This window comes from Salmo salar, chromosome 10 (assembly GCF_965601325.2).
Source record: "Salmo salar chromosome 10, fSalSal1, whole genome shotgun sequence".
Classification (NCBI taxonomy): Eukaryota; Metazoa; Chordata; class Actinopteri; order Salmoniformes; family Salmonidae; genus Salmo; species Salmo salar.
The window spans coordinates 125,586,586-125,606,671 of record NC_138300.1 but is presented as its reverse complement, the minus strand read 5'-3'; the positions used below and the strand labels follow the sequence as shown (position 1 = coordinate 125,606,671).

Here is a 20,086-nt window from a genome sequence, read left to right as displayed (position 1 = left end):
TGTTTTGCGTCGTAACTTTGTTAAATATGTAAGAAATATATTTTACTGGAATGCATTGTAACTTTCTACAATGAATTGTTTTACGTCGTAACTTTGTTAAATGTGTAAGAAATATATTTTCTGATGTAACATTTTGTAATTTTATATTTAATCCATTTCGATATAACGATACATCTGGTCAAAATGTTTTGATTATAAAATGGAATATGAACTATTCTTCAAATGTATTTACTGTTGTATTTTTAATAAACCACCACATTTACATATATAAATATTGTAGATGTTTGAAGAGAACTTTGATTATTTGACCTTTTATCTAGTTGGTGTTAAAGTTAAGACAGACAAAATAATGTATTATCTTTTCACACCTTCATGTAACATAATGTAGGCCTGTGTGATGTGTAACATAAGTATACCAAACAATAACAACACTAATGCTGATTTCATCCCACCCCACAGTTGTGTCAAGATGGCTGGATGTCCTTTGTTGTGGAGGACCATTCTTGATATACACAGGGAAACTGTTGAGTGTAAAAAACCCAGCAGCGGTGCAGTTGTTGACACACTCAATCCAGTGTGCCTGGCACCTACTAGAATAACCCGTTCAAAAGGCACTTAAACATTTTGACTTGTGTATTCACCCTCTGAATGACGCAGGGCTTAAAAATCCTTCTTTAACCCGTCTCCTCCCCTTCATCTACACTGATTGAAGTGGATTTAACATGTAACATCAATAAGGGGTCATACCGCATCTTCTGACAGTGACACAGTGCCCCCTGTGGACTGAAGCTGAACTTTACTACAACATTATATTTAACACGGTTTAAAATGAGCAATGTTGAGGTGGTAGAACTAACTAAATGAAACATGGTCATGTCTGTTATTTCCATATAGGATATGTAAGTATTTGTAAAAAAATAAAAAATAAAAACTGGCCATTATTAAATTTTAGAAATTATTTCATTGAGCTTTTATTTTTTCATTCACTCCGCTACTTACTTGTTCTATTGTTGCCCCGTTGTCGCGAGGTTAACCTGCAAGGAAGGATTTCACTGCACTGTGTACTCCACCTACATCAGGTGTATATGACTAAGAGACAAAACTCGAACTTAGAATGGAAGGGGGAAAGAGATGGTAAAATATGCTCAGCTTGGTGGTTTGCTTCTAGGTGAACACATCATTTGAAAAGACAAAAAGGTCCTTACAATGTAATGTAACCTTAAAAACCTCACGGTTAGCTGGTAGGACTGATGAAAATTACATGAATCGTACAGGTCTTATAACCTATTACATTCTACAGGAAAATGTTTGGCTCATGTCTCTTGACATAGCCTAAGGCCATGTAGCTTCTGTTCTCTCGTGTATGTGTGTTGCTCTGTTATGCAGACACTTGAGTTTTTATTTACATTTGAGTTGCCTTAGTCAGTTTTCTTATTAAACAAAAATACCTTATTTACATAAGTATTCAGACCTTTTGCTATTAGACTCGAAATTGAGCTCAGGTGCATCCTGTTTCCATTGATCATCCTTGAGATGTTTCTACAACTTGATTGGAGTCCACCTGTGGTAAATTCCATTGATTGGACATGATTTGAACAGGCACACACCTGTCTATAAAACCAAGCTGTGAGGTCGAAGGAATTGTCCGAGGAGCTCCGAGACAGGATTGTGTCGAGGCACAGATCTGGGGAAGGGTACCAAAACATTTCTGCAGCATTGAAGGTCCCCAAGAACACAGTGGCCTCCATCATTCTTCAATGGAAGAAGTTTGAAACCAGCAAGACTCTTACTAGAGCTAGTAAGAGCTGGCCGCCCGGTTAAACTGAGCAATTGGGGGAGAAAGGCTTTGGTCAGGGAGGTGACCAAGAACCCGATGGTCACTCTGACAGAGCTCCAGAGTTCCTCTGTGGAGATGGAAGAACCTTACAGAAGGACAACCATCTCCGCAGCACTCCACCAATCAGGCCTTTATGGTAGAGTGGCCAGACGGAAGCCACTCCTCAGTAAAAGGCACATGACAGCCCGCTTGGAGTTTGCCAAAAGGCACCTAAAGGACTCTCAGACCATGAGAAACAAGATTCTCTGGTCTGATGAAACCAAGACTGAACTCTTTGGCCTGAATGCCAAGTGTCACGTCTGGAGGAAACCTGGCACCATCCCTACGGTGAAGCATGGTGGTGGCAGCATCATGCTGTGGGGATGTTTTTCAGCAGCAGGGACTGGGAGACTTGTCATCAAGGGAAAGATGAACGGAGCAAAGTACAGAGAGATCCTTGATGAAAACCTGCTCCAGAGCGCTCAGGACCTCAGACTTCCAACAGGACAACAACCCTAAGCACACAGCCAAGACAACGCAGGAGTGGCTTCGGGACAAGTCTCTGAATGTCCTTGAGTGGCCCAGCCAGACCTCGGACTTGAACCCGATGGAACATCTCTGGAGAGACCTGAAAATAGCTGTGCAGCGACGCTCCCCATCCAACCTGACAGAGCTTGAGAGGATCTACAGAGAAGAATGAGATCCTGATTAATGGTCCCCAAATACAGGTGTGCCAAGCTTGTAGCATCATACCCAAGAAGTCTTGAGGCTGTAATCGCTGCCAAAGGTGCTTCAACCAAGTTACTGAGTAACGGGTCTAAATACTTATGTAAATGTAACATTTCAGTGTTTTATTTGTGATAAATTTGCAAAAAATTTCTAAAATCATGTTTTTGCTTTGTCATTATGGGGTATTTTGTGTAGATTAATGAGGGAAAAAAAACATTTAATATATTTTAGAATAAGGTAAAATGTGGTAAAAGTCAAGGCCTCTGAATACTTTCCGAATGCACTGTACATACAGTTGAAGTCAGAAGTTTACATCCACTTAGGTTGGAGTCATTAAAATTCATTTTTCAACCACTCCACAAATGTATTGTTAACAAACTATAGTTTTGGTAAGTCGGTTAGGACATCTACTTTGTGCATGACAGAAGTAATTTTTCCAACAATTGTTTACAGACAGATTATTTCACTTATAATTCACTGTATCACAATTCCAGTGGATCAGAAGTTTACATACACTAAGTTGACTGGTGCCTTTAAACAGCTTGGAAAATTCCAGAAAATTATGTCATGGCTTTAGAAGCTTCTGATAGGTTAATTGACATCAATTGAGTCAATTGGAGGTGTACCTGTGGATGTATTTCAAGGCCTACCTTCAAACTCAGTGCCTCTTTGCTTGACATCATGGGAAAATCTATAGAAAATCAGCCAAGACCTGTGGAGGTCTCTTGAATGTAGAAGTTCTATTTATTTCCCAAAATAAATGATCTTCGATGAGATGTTCAGGTCATCTCCATGGTAACAAGAGATTATTTCTGCTTTACATGACTTTAAAACTAGCATAAAACCCCTTAAGTATGCCCTTAACTAGGGGCTCTATGCAACGCCCTTTAACAATTACCTTAGGTAAGGGGAAATGATTCCTGAAGGGAAACACGTTAAGGTGTTTTATCCAAGCAGGCTCAGGCCCCAAGTGAAACTATGTTGCTGGCCTCTACTTTATTGTCCATTTTGAGAGATCACAAAATTATAACTTTTTCATTCAAGACAGGAGAGAAACTAGCTGATTCATAAGATAATAAAACATGTTTCTCTACTTTAATCTCAATTTGTTTCTATTACTTTCTAGAACATCAAGGTAACTTACAGAGTTGGTAGCTAGCTAGCCAGCTAGCTTTGTAGCCATGGATTGTGCTCCTTCCATTGTTTCACTAGGTAGCTATTGTTAGCTAGCTATACACCTAGCTAGCTGTTTGTTTTCCTTTTTGCAACCAGGGCAGAGGAAAACATTCACCTGCACAAATTCACCTTAAAATGTTTTTACTTTTTTTGTGCAACTGACTTAGTCAACCAGGACCCGGTTGCATAAAACATCAAGTTATTTTTCACCTCATTTTTCACCTCATCGTTAACTTACAGAGAATGGAAATGTATCTTGATACTCACAACCCTGATGGCCTGGAGGCAATGCAGCGTCCCTGAACCTATTATTTCTGGGCTAGTTGAGTGATGATGAACAACTAGATTTTGGGAATGTTACCATGTCTATTCTACTAGTATGTTGAGACCCCGACTGAATTCCTTTTTTTTTTTTTTTACAATTTGGAAATTGAGACTTTAGTTGAACCTGACAACCATAATGAAAATCAGAACCATTGATAAAAGGTCTAGAAAAATGTAATATTATTAAAGTAGCCTAGTGGTCAGTACCCAGAGAGTTGTCGGTACGAATCCCAGCTCAGATGGGGAAATCTAGTGCAGCGAGCCGGTAACTGGAGGGTTGCTGGCATCATCCTAGACACCGTCCCCTGCCGTTGTGCCGATGACAAAGGCACTAACCCCCTACAATTTTTCTTCAGGGACGCGGCACTGCAGATGACCCATTGCCTCCAGTCCTTCAGGGTGTGTCTTGGGGGATTGGGTTGCGAGCATAAAGACAATTCCATTCTCTAAGTTAATGGACAATAAAGTACTGGAAGTGATGTCCTGTATGTGTGTGTATATATATATATATATATATATATATATATATATATATAGACGTATTGAGTTATATACTATATTAAAACAAGATATTGACAGACCGGGTTGAAATAATTTAGCAGTAATCTGTTTAATAAGTATATCTATTCAGTCCACAAAGGGGGTCATCCTCAGACCTTACAGTCACTGACAAACTGGAATTAATAAGGTCAAAGGTCAATTGTTGTCACTCTCTTTGGGTTTGGTCTTCCGCTGCTTTTCCATGTCTTTGAGTTTGGAGTCCAGCTTCCTGTGTAGATAGGCCTTCTTGTTAGGATCTACAGACTTGTCCTTGTGTCCACTACCAGCATACAGAACCCCTTCTTTACTGATCCTCATCCTGGCATTGGCCTTGGCTAGGTCTCCACACCCATGGACCTGGAGGAGTTAAAACATAGTTACACAGTCACAGAGGAGTTCCAACACAGTCACAGAGGAGTTCCAACACAGTCACAGAGGAGTTCCAACAACACAGTCACAGAGGAGTTCCAACACAGTCACAGAGGAGTTCCAACAACACAGTCACAGAGGAGTTCCAACACAGTCACAGAGGAGTTCCAACAACACAGTCACAGAGGAGTTCCAACAACACAGTCACAGAGGAGTTCCAACACAGTCACAGAGGAGTTCCAACAACACAGTCACAGAGGAGTTCCAACAACACAGTCACAGAGGAGTTCCAACAACACAGTCACAGAGGAGTTCCAACAACACAGTCACAGAGGAGTTCCAACAACACAGTCACAGAGGAGTTCCAACAACACAGTCACAGAGGAGTTCCAACAACACAGTCACAGAGGAGTTCCAACAACACAGTCACAGAGGAGTTCCAACAACACAGTCACAGAGGAGTTCCAACAACACAGTCACAGAGGAGTTCCAACAACAGTCACAGAGGAGTTCCAACAACACAGTCACAGAGGAGTTCCAACAACACAGTCACAGAGGAGTTCCAACCACAGTCACAGAGGAGTTCCAACAACACAGTCACAGAGGAGTTCCAACAACACAGTCACAGAGGAGTTCCAACACAGTCACAGAGGAGTTCCAACAACACAGTCACAGAGGAGTTCCAACAACACAGTCACAGAGGAGTTCCAACACAGTCACAGAGGAGTTCCAACACAGTCACAGAGGAGTTCCAACACAGTCACAGAGGAGTTCCAACAACACAGTCACAGAGGAGTTCCAACAACACAGTCACAGAGGAGTTCCAACACAGTCACAACACAGTCACAACACAGTCACATAGTTCCAACACAGTCACAGAGAAGTTACATCACAGAAACATCAGAGAAAAACCTTTTAAAAATGTGAAACTAAATTAAATCAGTCTACCAAATACAAAATATACCTGAAAGTGACCACTGGTAGATAAAAGTTACAACAAATTAGGGACAATAATTAACAAATTATTAATTAATTATGTCAAACGGGAAAAAAAACTTGCAAATGCAGAATGAGTTTAGTGATGTCATTTAAAGGGTCAGTGCAGTCCAAAACGTGATTTTCCTGTGTTTTATAAACCGTAAATTCCGGACTATAAGCCGCAACTTTTTTCCCCAGGCTTTGAACTTCGCGGCTTAAACAATGACGCGGCTAATATATGGATTTTTCCCGCTTTCAAATTTGTGGGTCCTGACAGCGTGGAGCATTGTCAAAAAATCCACTATCATCAACGGGTTTGGGAAGGCTGGACTGCTGCGTGTTAAAGAGGGCTCAGCGGGGGATTTGCCTCCGGATGAAAGTGACGAGAGCGACAATGAAAACGATCCAATATCGGATGAAGTAATTCTGAGGCTATTCAACTCCGACACCGAAGGAAATGGTTTCAGTGTACAGGAGGAGGAAGATGGTGACCAATGACTTTCTTGGTAGGCTACTGTTTACTGCTCATTTTTTATTACAAGCCGTGTTTCGTTAAAGCCTGTGTAAAGTTAATTTGTTTCAATGTACCGGTTAGGCACCTGCGGCTTATAGACATGCGCGGCTTATTTATGTTCAAAATAAATAAACAATTAAATTCAGTGGGTGCGGCTTATATTCAGGTGCGCTTAATAGTCCGGAAATTACGGTAAATATATTTCCACGCTAGAAAGTTGGAATAATACTGTGAAAATTATGATAATGCACTTTTAGTTTAAGAGTTGTTTGAAAAGACTGCCTGAAATTTCAGTTTGATTGGCTGGGGTTTCTGGTGACATCACCAGGCGGTGTAAGTTAATAGAACAATAAAGGTTTTGCCCTCTTCTCTGCCAATAAGAGCTAGTTTTAGAGAGTCTGCTTTCTTCTCTGCCAATAAGAGCTAGTTTTAGAGAATCTGCCCTCTTCTCTGCCAATAAGAGCTAGTTTTAGAGAGTCTGCTTTCTTCTCTGCCAATAAGAGCTAGTTTTAGAGAGTCTGCTTTCTTCTCTGCCAATAAGAGCTAGTTTCAGAGAGTTTGCTTTCTTCTCTGCCAATAAGAGCTAGTTTTAGAGAGTTTGCTTTCTTCTCTGCCAATAAGAGCTAGTTTTCAGGTTACATATCCCTCCCAGTAGGCTCCTCTCTCAGCCCACTTCCAGACTGTCCTAGCCAAATTCCTGCTTGAAAATGTTTGCATTTTGCTAAGAAGACAGTGTCTTTTGGCCACTTTAATTAAAAAACAAATCACAGTAAGGTACTTCAATTGTTAACCAGAAATGATTTAATAAAAACGGCTACATTGGACTAACAAGAATATAGACATTTTGATTAACTCGAGTTAACGGATTAATAACTCTGACAGCTAAAAATGCAAATGTTTACTATACAGTGGAACATAATAGAGTGAGAGTAATGCAGTCAGAAAATGATCTAGAAACAATGTGAGGTCTTACCTCAGGTATGTGGTGACCGAGGCAGTATTGTCTGTTGCAGAACAGACAGAGTTGTCCCAGGTGAATTACTAAGGTTTTACACCTGACGAAACTACAGACGCGTTCTGCCTTCACCACAGCATCTATTAGGGTGTCAAAATCAACGTCAGCTGTCGCAGCCGCAGCGATCTCACAGGCACCCGCTTTGGTCTTTTTGGTCTTTCCTAGAGAAGAACAATTATACAGATACAGTACCAGACAAACGTTTGGACACACCTACTGATTCAAGGGTTTTTCTTTATTTTTTACTGTTTTCTACATTGTAGAATAATAGTGAAGACATCAACACTATGAAATAACACGTATGGAATCATGTAGTAACCAAAAAAAAAAGTTATTTTAAATTCTTCAAAGTAGCCACCCTTTGCCTTGACGACAGCTTTGCACACTCTTGGCATTCTCTCAACCAGCTTCACCTGGAATGTTTTTTCAACAGTCTTGTCCAAACAAGTGCCGAGCACTTGTTGGCTGCTTTTCCTTCACTCTGCGGTCCAAACTCATCTCAAACCATCTCAATTGGGTTGAGGTCAGGTGATTGTGGAGGCCAGGTCATCTGATGCAGCACTCCATCACTCTCCTCCTTGGTCAAATAGCCCTTACACAGCCTGGAGGTGTGTTAAGTCATAGTTCTGTTGAAAAACAAATGATAAGCTCAAACCAGATGGGATGGCGTATCGCTGCAGAATGCTGTGGTAGCCATGCTGGTTAAGTGTGCCTTGAATTCTAAATATATGACTGACCGTGTCACCAGCAAAGCACCATCACACCTCCTCCTCCATGCTTCACGGTGGAAACCACACATGCAGAGATCATCTGTTCACCTACTCTGCGTCTCAGAAAGACACGGCAGTTGGAACCAAAAATCTCAAATTTGGACTCATCAGACCAAAGGACAGATTTCCACCGGTCTAATGTCCATTGCTCGTGTTTCTTGGCCCAAGCAAGTCTCTTCTTCTTATTGGTGTCCTTTAGTAGTGGTTTCTTTGCAGCAATTCAACCATAAAGGCCTGATTCACTCAGTCTCCTCTGAACAGTTGATGTTGAGATGTGTCTGTTACTTGAACTCTCAGAAGCATTTATTTGGGCTGCAATTTCTGAGGCTGGTAACTCTAATGAACTTATCCTCTGCAGCAGAGGTAACTCTGGGTCTTTCATTCCTGTGGCGGTCCTCATGAGAGCCAGTTTCATCACAGAGCTTGATGGTTTTTGCGACTGCACTTGAAGAAACTTTCAAAGTTCATGATATTTTCCGGATTGACTGACCTTAATGTCTTAAAGTAATGATGGACTGTAGTTTCTCTTTGCTTATTTGAGCTGTTCTTGCCATAATATGGACTTGGTCTTTTACCAAATAGGGATATCTTCTGTATACCACCCCTACCTTGTCACAACAGAACTGATTGGCTCAAACGCATTCAGAAGGAAAGAAATTCCACAAATTGACTTTTAAAAAGGCACACCTGTTATTTGAAATGCATTCCAGGTGACTACCTCATAAAGCTGGTTGAGAGAATGCCAAGAGTGTGCAAAGCTGACGTCAAAGCAAAGGGTGGCTAATTTGAAGAATCTCAAATATATTTTGATTTGTTTAACACTTTTTTGGTTACTACATGATTCCATATGTGTTATTTCATAGTTTTGATGTCTTCATTATTATTCTACAATGTAGAAAATAGTAAAAATAAAGAAAAACCCTTGAATGAGTAGGTGTTTCCAAACTTTTGACTGGTACTATATATCCGAGGATCAAAAATAAAACAGGCAATTAGAGTGAGCCTTGTTGATCATAAAGGCATGAGGAATACGGTTTGATCAGAAACTTTTTTGGACTGCTAATTTGATCTTTTTTTGTTTTACACTAACCTTTTGCCTTGGCCTTCTTAGCAGTCTGAGTCTGTTCTGCTGTACGGACAGTATCTAGATGCTTCTCCTGCTTCCTCTTCTGCTCCCTCTTCTCCTGCTCCCGTTTCATTCGTTCCATATGTAAAGTCTTGAGATCTACAGGTGCTGCCGGTTGCTCTACAGGAGGCCCTGTAACACTGTCTTCCTCCAGGACGGCTGCTGGTTGCAGGGCTTGTTGCTCCTCTTCTTCCCCAGCCTCGTTAGGCCCTGTTGGGGGTCTGGAGACAGTGATGCATCGGTCCTTTCCTTCTCCCTGGCTCTCATGGTTCAGGCCCAGTTCCTCTGCAACCTGTTTGACAATTTTTAGTTTTTAGCTTTATTTATTTGCAACAAGAAAAACACAGGGTGCAGGTTTAGGAATAGAAACACAAAATGGGCTTATGAAAAGCTTCACCACAATTTGTACATTGATAATGTACAACTACAAAAAGTAATTTTCCTAAAGAAAAAACTGTGTGCTTGTTTGAGCTAAATGGTAGCGGTAGAAGTTAGTGTGCTCGCATCAGCAACTGAATAAAAACACAAAGTATGATGTACCTGGTGTACAAGGAGGCGGCCGTGGGAGTTGAGGGACGAGGGAAAGCGTAGCGCCGTCTGGTCTGGGTCCTGTAGGAACCACTCCACCTGGCCCTTGATCTCCAGGTATTTTATCTGGGTCAGTCTCTGTTCCTCTTCTGTCGGGGTGGAACGTCTGGCTTGGCTGTGTGTGCTGGGACCTGTCAAATCAACGGGAACATGTAAACTTTTGTTTAAATTTCAGTTGTGTGCATATTTCGGGATCACTACCACAGCAAGGGGTTATATTAAACCTGATCCTAGAATATAAAAAAAAAAAACTATTTCAACTGAGATTTCCATTGAACTTGATTTTTATTCTAGGACTAGGCTTAATCTGGTTCTGGAAAAATCAGCCTCGCCAAACCGTTAAATTTGTCATTATTACAGTATGCGAATAACGGCATACCTGAACCTGTCTGGTGCTCTACTCCCTGGGTCTTGTTCCCCCCAGAGGTCTTCTTGTGTCCTGGCTCCACCTTGCTCCCAGCCTGGCCTCTGTCCTTCTGCTTGTTGGAGATGGATGAAGAGCTGCTAGCGGTAGCTTTAGTGTTGTTAGACTTAATATCTCTGTGGTCTCTGGTGTAGTTCTGGGGCACAATGTCCTGTAGGTAGGGATGGATGATACTGTGCCTTTCAGTTTCGACGTATACCAATTTATTTCTCAGGCTAGTATTTCCCATATAGATAACAATATTTTTTAGGCTAATATTGCCTTTATCAATAGAGATATATTTTAGGCTAATATTGCCTTTATCAATAGAGATATATTTTAGGCTAATATTGCCTATATCAATAGAGATATATTTTAGGCTAATATTGCCTTTATCAATAGAGATATATTTTAGGCTAATATTGCCTTTATCAATAGAGATATATTTTAGGCTAATATTGCCTTTATCAATAGAGATATATTTTAGGCTAATATTGCCTATATCAATAGAGATATATTTTAGGCTAATATTGCCTTTATCAATAGAGATATATTTTAGGCTAATATTGCCTTTATCAATAGAGATATATTTTAGGCTAATATTGCCTATATCAATAGAGATATATTTTAGGCTAATATTGCCTTTATCAATAGAGATATATTTTAGGCTAATATTGCCTATATCAATAGAGATATATTTTAGGCTAATATTGCCTTTATCAATAGAGATATATTTTAGGCTAATATTGCCTATATCAATAGAGATATATTTTAGGCTAATATTGCCTATATCAATAGAGATATATTTTAGGCTAATATTGCCTTTATCAATAGAGATATATTTTAGGCTAATATTGCCTATATCAATAGAGATATATTTTAGGCTAATATTGCCTTTATCAATAGAGATATATTTTAGGCTAATATTGCCTTTATCAATAGAGATATATTTTAGGCTAATATTGCCTATATCAATAGCGATATTTTATAGTTTAATATCGTAACGTTATGACTATAACTACTGTTCCCTCCAGGAGGCAAACGAGGTACAACACACTATGGGGAGTTATGCCCGACGAGGCCAATGAAATCCGCGCCTCCTTAGAAGCCCTGCCTTCCACAGGTGATAAGTGTGAGGCTCAGATTCATTCCTTCCATTTCAAACCGCTCTTCACCCAGCTCAGGAATGGGCTTAAACAGGTGTTGTACCTCATTTCCCTCCTTCAGGGAACAATAGTTATAGTCATAACGTTAACTTCCCTTTCAGTCAGCCAATTTATGTACAACATACTATGGGGAAATATAATCCCGCCTGAAAAGGAACAATTCCTTTACCCTTGGCACCAGAGCTCAAAATTGCTTGCCACTTATATCCATACAGCCTTCTCATGGAGGGCCCCCTTGCAGACTGAACGGTAGCAATAACATTCAGAGGTAAACCTCTAGCCATCGGATTGGTCCTCTTAGGGGGCCAGGCCTATAAGAACCAAATCTCTGGTCTCGCTTGCCAAACCTGCCCGTGCGCCTGGGACAATAGAGGACCGTGCACATCAGGAGTTAACACGGGTCCCCCGCCCTAAAAGGTGAATGATCACTGTGAACCAAGGCTGCCTGGGCCAACAGGAAGCCACAGGAAATCAGTGGTAAGCCCTCCTGGTGCACCCTCTCCAATGTTAACAATCAGAACCTACTCTATATCTTAGTCTGTGTCGCTCTGACATGGCTCTTCCTTTTTTATGTATATATTATTAATTCCATTCCTTTACTTAGGTGTGTTTATTAGGTAGTTGTTGTGAAATTGTTATATTACTTGTTAGATATTACTGCATGGTCGGAACTAGAAGCACAAGCATTTCACTACAGTCACATTAACATCTGCTAACCATGTGTATGTGACCAATAAAATTTGATTTATTTGATTTGGAACCACTGGTGGAAACGCGTGAAGAAGGGGCCACTGCCTAAATACATTCAGGAGTAAAAATGTGCTAAACAAGTCTCATAATAAGTTGCATGGACTCACTCTGGGTGCAATAATAGTGTTTAACATGATTTCTGAATGACTACCTCATCTCTGTATCCAACAAATACAATTATCTGTTTGGTCCCTCAGTCCAGCAGTGAATTTTAAACACAGATTCATCCACAAAGACCAGGGAGGTTTTCCAACGCCTCACAGAGAAGGGCCCCTATTGGTGGAGGGGTACAACTTTTTTAAAAAGCAGACATTGAATATCTCTTTGAGCATGGTGAAGTTATTAATTACACTTTGGATGGTGTATCAATATACCCAGTCACTACAAAAAGGTACAGGTGTCCGTCCTAACTCAGTTGCCAGAGAGTGCACCCGAGAGCGATGAATAGAAAACTACTTCCAGATCATAATCTGGTATTAGCGGACAGACCAGGTACAGCATTAGCAGACAGATCAGGTACAGCATTAGCGGACAGACCAGGTACAGCATTAGCGGACAGACCAGGTACAGCATTAGCAGACAGACCAGGTACAGCATTAGCAGACAGACCAGGTACAGCATTAGCAGACAGAGCGGACAGACCAGGTACAGCATTAGCGGACAGACCAGGTACAGCATTAGCGGACAGACCAGGTACAGCATTAGCAGCGAGCGGACGACCAGGTACAGCAGCGGAGCCGGGCGCTTAGCGGACAGACCAGGTACAGCATTAGCGGACAGACCAGGTACAGCATTAGCGGACAGACCAGGTACAGCATTAGCAGACAGACCAGGTATAGCATTAGCAGACAGACCAGGTACAGCATTAGCAGACAGAGCGGACAGACCAGGTACAGCATTAGCGGACAGACCAGGTACAGCATTAGCGGACAGACCAGGTACAGCATTAGCGGACAGACCAGGTACAGCATTAGCAGAAAGACCAGGTACAGCATTAGCAGACAGACCAGGTACAGCATTAGCAGACAGACCAGGTACAGCATTAGCAGACAGAGCGGACAGACCAGGTACAGCATTAGCAGACAGACCAGGTACAGCATTAGCAGACAGACCAGGTACAGCATTAGCAGACAGACCAGGTACAGCATTAGCAGACAGACCAGGTACAGCATTAGCGGACAGACCAGGTACAGCATTAGCGGACAGACCAGGTACAGCATTAGCAGACAGACCAGGTACAGCATTAGCGGACAGACCAGGTACAGCATTAGCGGACAGACCAGGTACAGCATTAGCGGACAGACCAGGTACAGCATTAGCGGACAGACCAGGTACAGCATTAGCAGACAGACCAGGTACAGCATTAGCGGACAGACCAGGTACAGCATTAGCGGACAGACCAGGTACAGCATTAGCGGACAGACCAGGTACAGCATTAGCAGACAGACCAGGTATAGCATTAGCAGACAGACCAGGTACAGCATTAGCAGACAGAGCGGACAGACCAGGTACAGCATTAGCAGACAGACCAGGTACAGCATTAGCCTTCAGTAGCCCACAACACAAACATAACGTTTCTATGAAGAGCCTTGGATCTGACAGCAGATTATTAGAATGTTTTCACTTTGTCATCATGGGTGAGAAGAAAAAATATACATTTAATCCATTTGAATTCAGGCTGTAACACAACAACATGTGGAATAGGTCAAGGGGTATGAATACTTTATGAAGGAACTTTATTTGTGGCTAGTATTGCCGATATGGATTACAATATTTTTTTAGTCTAGTATTGGCAATATCGATAGCGAAACAAGAACGTTTAAATGGGGGGGGGGGGGGGGGAAATAAAATAAAACCCATTCCCTTGATAGACTGATTGATTGATACGTTATTGATCCCAAAAGGATATTAACCGACCTGCAGGTACTCAAAGGCGGTGCGAACGTCTCCGTGCTGGGTCATGTGATCGATGAGGGTCTTGAGGAAGCCGTGGGTCTGGACGGTCTGCGTGTCACACACCAGGGCCAGGTGACGTCTGGCTCGAGTCACCGCCACGTTGATCCTCCTGTCTTCAGCTAAGAACCCTATTTCACCTGAAGGAGAGATGGAACTTACAAGCTGACCAGACCGGACACGTCGCGTGAGCGAGCGTTGCAAAATAAATTTAGGAATCTATGTTATTCAATTATTGCACCCACACTGCTCGCGCGCGCGTCAACGAGCGTCTGCGTTGCCAAGGGATAAAATAGAAGTTCTATTTCTGATGCAGATCACGCTGCAAGTCCTGACTCTCCCATCTCCTCATTGGTTTATAGAAGCAGGTACCCACGTGCCATCTCCTCATTGGTTATACCCACGTGGGTGATTGAAAGACGAACTGTGTTGCCGGTCGTCGTGGTAATACTATGAAAGTGTAGATGCCGATCACCATATAAGTTCAAAGATGAAAAAGCCTGGAAGGAAGAGGGATGACTAGAAATGATTCGGTTGGCCGTTTTTATGTGTGGATTAATTGGCGGAGTCGAGGACCTTGTGCATTTCAGGTAAAATAACAACTCAATCTTTATATCCCAGGACAAATTAGCTAGCAACAGCAAGCTAGCTAAATAGGACAAATTAGCTAGCAAGTGCAAGCTAACTAGCTAAATTGCCATACATGTTTAATGCTTTTCGACCTGTCCCCAAATTAATATAATTGGGTCAGATTTTGTTTTGATATTTTAACCTGCGTGTCGTGATCCCGTTTGGTGGGACAAAATAAATGTATTCACGATGGCGCACGCGCCCAGCCGGTTTGGGTTCTGTGTTAGCACATTGGTAGAAATAGACGACACACACACACACACACACACACACACACACACACACACACACACACACACACACACACACACACACACACACGAGTTTACCTTTCCTGTTAGATCTGACCAAGGTCAGAACCACAGCCTCCTTCTCTCTGCCCTGAAAGCCGTCTACAGACTTGATCTCCAGATCAGGATGTCTCGCTGAGAGACGCTGACGCAGGAGATCCACCTAAACACAGACAACAACAACATAAACAGCCTCTGCCACATTCTGCCACAAACGTTTCTGAACAAGGCTTACAAGACACTGGGCTCTGCAAAACTCAACTGATCGCCACGCAGAAAGCAGCCCTGACTCACCTGCAGATTGTAAGGGGCAATGACAGCGATGTCTTTCGGTTTCACCCCAGCTTCAGTCAACGCTTTGATGTGTAGTTCCACAATGTCGACCTCACCTGTTTAATCAGAATACGAGTTCATCACAATTAGTTTATTAGATTTCAGCACCTCACACGGGTCCTAAGAAGACAAGATCCCCGACTGAGTTTCCTCTTAGTTTAGACTAGGGCATATTGTGTTGAGCTAGGGGACATTTTTGGTTTGGTAGTAGTAAAAAAAAAATAATTAAAACATGATCACAACATAAAATCAACATCCAACAGGAAATAGTACACCTTATCGTATCATTTAGAAAGCTGACCTTGGTTTCCTTTGGACTGTTCGTCTGTCACCTCCATCTCACTAAGTCCACAGCCTGCTGTGTCTATGAGGAGGAGAGGAGTGCTGGTCTCTTCAACACTGGCTACTCCTGGGAGATCTCTGTCCAGGGGAAAGACCCATGTTAGAACTGGGATCAATTCCATTTCAATTTAGGAAGTAAAGTGAAAAGTCAACTTCATTCAGTCAATCCAGGAATTAACTGAAAGTCCAAATCGGACTTCTCGTTTAATTACAGAATTCACAGATTTCAAATGGAGTTGAACCCAACCTTGATCCTAAACCCTCATTAAAAATGTCCACTAATTTGACGTGAGATAAAAATGGGCTGTGTTTACACAGGCAGTCCAATTCTGATCCTTTTGACTAATTATTGATCTTTTGACCAAATCAGACCAGATGCCAATACTTGTGCAAAAAGACCTGAATTGGGATGCCTGTGTAAACGTAGCCAAAAAAAAGGAGGCAGTTGTTACTTGAGCAGATGTTTCTCCACTGAGCTGTGTGCGGTGAGTTGGCCCTGGTACATCTGTTCTGAGGCCCAGGTCATGATGTTACTGTTCATACGGTACTGTACGGTCAGCATCCTGACTACGGAGTCTCCATACTTCTGGATCAATCTCTCCATCAAGCTGACAGACAGGCCTTTAGATGCAGCCCTGGATGAGAAAAAAAAAAAAAAAGTATTGATTGAAATCCAAGTATCCATTTTAAATATGGCAAAAAAGTAAAACAAGGACACAAGCAAGGAATGACACATGGATCCTGTTTATCAAACTATTTACATGGCAGGTCTGACTGGGGACAGTCAGAACCCATTACCATCACCTGCGGTGTCGCCCAAACAGGGCTTGAGAATACCCCCCCCCCCCCCCCAATCACCTTTCCAGAATCGTCCTGAAGTGCAATTTCAACCGTCCCAAACGGACCGTCCCAAACTGAAGACGGACCGTCCCAAACTGAAGACTGACCGTCCCAAACGGAAGACGGACCGTCCCAAACTGAAGACTGACCGTCCCAAACGGAAGACGGACCGTCCCAAACTGAAGACGAACCGTCCCAAACGGAAGATGGACCGTCCCAAACGGACCGCCCCAAACGAAAGACGGACCGTCCCAAACGGACCGTCCCAAACGAAAGACGGACCGTCCCAAACGGAAGACGAACCGTCCCAAGTGAAATGGTTTTATGGGTCTACTCTGTTATTCACAAGGATTTAATCCCTAATATCTGTACTACTCAGATAGTTGAGTCAACTCAGACAAATTCACATTCAAATATTGGTCTCTAAAAAGGCCAACATTGGAATAATATTAAAATCTATCATCTACTTTGCATAAAATGTACATACATAATTAGTTAAGTTTTATTAGTCGTGTGTACAGGAAACACTTGGTATAAACCATCCGACTAAATGCTTCCTGCAGGTTCCTTCTCCACAATGCAACATCAATAAGAAAATATAAGAACAAGAAATGGTATAGTAGAATAAACATTTTAGTATAATACAGGAATAACTTATAGTCCAATATTTACACGTGTTTTGGGGAAGGGAGGGATTGGAGGGCAAATGTTTAAATTGATCAGTATTTAGCAATCATAATAGGAGTCTGGTAGCAGGTGTGATGTGTGTGTAGCATGAATGTATGTGTGTATGTGGATGTGTGCATGTCTGTGAGGGTGTGTGTATGTCTGTGAGGGTGTGTATGTGTGTGCACTAAGGTGCAGAGAATCAGAGCAGAAGGTCATTCCAAGCGTTCAGCAGTCTGGTGGCTTGTAGATCGAAACAGTCTCTGAGCCTGTTGGTATCAGACCTCATGCTCTGATACAGTCTGATGGCTTGTAGATCGAAACAGTCTCTGAGCCGGTTGGCATGCTCTCGATGGTGCAGTGGTAATATTTGGAGGAGACCCGGGGCGGCATGCTGAACTTCTTCATCCGCCTTAGGAATTAGAGGCTCCCTCTTGACAAGAGTGGTGTTGTTGTTGGTCAATGTCAAGTCCTCGTTGATGTGGACAACCAGGAACAAAAAACTGCCGACTTTGTTTTGCTGCCATTATTCTACCTCTATTTCAACAAGGAACACACACTGAGACCCAAGGTGTCTTTTACAGCTGGGCCCTGCGTATACATGTTTACACATACAGTTTAGGTACAACGATTAAAAAAACTACACAAGACAAACAAAACGATCACAGATAACACAACAAAAAAAAATACAGCAACAGATTTAAATTTACACACAGGTTATTCTACTAACAGCACAAGAACTTGCATTACCCGAAACAGTTACAAGCAATACAAAAATAAAAATGCTCCAATAAATATTTAAAATGAGCAAGGGGGACAAGAGTCTGAAGTTTAAGTTTGGTCTGCAGGCTATTCCATAAGCAAGGAGCGGAACAGGAAAAGGCAGCCATACCCAACTCTGTGGAAATCGCATGGGACCACAAGTGTAATCCATGTTTGAGACCTGGTTTTAGGAATTCTAATTCTAATATGATGAGTGATGATAAATAAGAAGGTAGTTTATTCAGAAGTGCTTTATAGACAAACACGAGAGCGTGTTGTTCTCGTCTCACGGACAGCGAAGTCCAACCAACATGTTGATATAAAACACAGTGGTGAGTTCTGTAGCTAGCACCCGTAATAAACCTAAGTGCGCAATGATAAGTAGCATCCAGTCGATTTAAGCGTTGATGCCGTAGCATGTAAATAATATCCCCATAATCTATAACAGACATAAAAGTATCTTGCACAATTTGTCTTCTATTTGTAGAGGACAAACGTGTCCTGTTTCTATAGAGGAAGCCTAGCTTGATTTTTAGCCGTTTACAAAAGTTTGTCAATATGCAATTCAAATGTATCAGGCCTACAACCGTGGTGTCATCAGCAAACTTCATGATGGAGTTTGTGTCATGCAAACCAACACAGTCATGGGTGAACAGGGAGTACAGCAGAGGGCTGAGGACACATCCCTGGGGGGCCCCTGTGTTAAGAGTCAGTTTGTGGGTGAACAGGGAGTACAGCAGAGGGATGAGGACACATCCCTGGGGGGCAGCCCTGTGTTACGAGTCAGTGTGGTGGTGGTGTTGTTGCCAATCCTCACAGCCTGTGGTCTGCCCGTCAGGAAGTCCAGGATCCAGTTACAGAGGGTAGTGTCCAGACCCAGGGCTCTGAGCTTGGTGTTGAGCTTGGAGGGAACAATAGTGTTAAATGCTGAACTGTAGTCAATGAACAGCATTCCCACATAGGTGTTCCTCTTGTCCAGATGTGTTATGGCCGTGTGAATAGCAATGGAAATGGCATCTTCTGTGGATCTGTTGGAGCGGTAGGTAAACTGGAGTGAGTGCAGTGTGCCTGGCATGCTGGCCTTGACGTGGGCCATGACCAGCCTCTCCAAGCTCTTCATGGGGTGAGTGCAATAGCCTTGTTTTTCCATGGGCACTGGGATGACGGACTCCTTGAAGCAGGTGGGGACGACAGCCTGGGATGACGGTGGACTCCTTGAAGCAGGTGGGGACTACAGATTGGGACAAGGACAGGTTGAAGATGTCCGAGAAGATGTCCGTCAGCTGGTCAGCACACACTGAGGATACGGCCAGGTAGCCATCTGGGCTGGCGGCTTTGTAAGTATAGTCTTTTGAAGGTTTTCCTCACATCAGCTTTGGAGAGCGAAAGCACCTGGTCGTCCAGAGCAGCGAGAGGTCTTCCTAGATTACTTCTCATTTAATCTCTAAAAGTATTGCCATACAGAACTTTCTGCTGTCGCTTGCCTTTCTCTGCCATTTTTACAACTGTTAACAACGATGACGTAGTGGTGGATAGTTGACTCCAAAAATAATTGATTACTCGACATTTCTGAGAGTCAAGATTTGATTTCGCTAGGAATCGACCCCAAAGATTCTGTATTTCTGGAATGGTTCACGTACCTCAGATCTTTCATAGCGAGCTAGCTAGGGACGGAGAGAGCGAGGAGGGGCCAGTATAGGCAGTTCAGTCACCAGGCAGACCATGTCAGAACCGTGCACTAGGCCTATCTCAAATCAAACTTTATTTGTCAAATAGAACAAGTGTAGACTTTACAGTGAAATGCTTACTTACAAGCCTTTAACCAACTGTGCAGTTCAAGAAGCAGAAAATATTTGTGTCGTGTTTGGCCACGCAGTCGTCGGTGAACAGGGAATACTGGAGGGGACTAAGTATACACCCCTGAGGGGTCCCCTGTGTTAAGGATCATCGTGGCAGATCAAATCAAATCAAATGCATTTATATAGCCCTTCGTACATCAGCTGATA

General features: G+C 42.4%; 1 protein-coding gene across 1 annotated transcript in view; it reads right to left on the bottom strand.

Moving 5' to 3' along the window:
• Positions 1 to 4,630: 4,630 nt before the first annotated feature.
• The window catches only part of ighmbp2 (immunoglobulin mu DNA binding protein 2), a 31,429-nt gene continuing 15,973 nt past the window's right edge, over positions 4,631 to 20,086 (bottom strand). Inside the window, exons 10-19 of the mRNA XM_014126092.3 lie at positions 16,265 to 16,447; positions 15,772 to 15,890; positions 15,432 to 15,526; positions 15,177 to 15,300; positions 14,182 to 14,357; positions 10,325 to 10,520; positions 9,898 to 10,076; positions 9,322 to 9,649; positions 7,420 to 7,622; positions 4,631 to 4,942 (exon numbers count right to left, since the gene is read on the bottom strand). Coding sequence (XP_013981567.2) covers positions 4,742 to 4,942; positions 7,420 to 7,622; positions 9,322 to 9,649; positions 9,898 to 10,076; positions 10,325 to 10,520; positions 14,182 to 14,357; positions 15,177 to 15,300; positions 15,432 to 15,526; positions 15,772 to 15,890; positions 16,265 to 16,447 — 1,804 coding nt within the window. The 3' untranslated portion in view covers positions 4,631 to 4,741. The remainder of the gene's footprint in view (positions 4,943 to 7,419; positions 7,623 to 9,321; positions 9,650 to 9,897; positions 10,077 to 10,324; positions 10,521 to 14,181; positions 14,358 to 15,176; positions 15,301 to 15,431; positions 15,527 to 15,771; positions 15,891 to 16,264; positions 16,448 to 20,086) is intronic.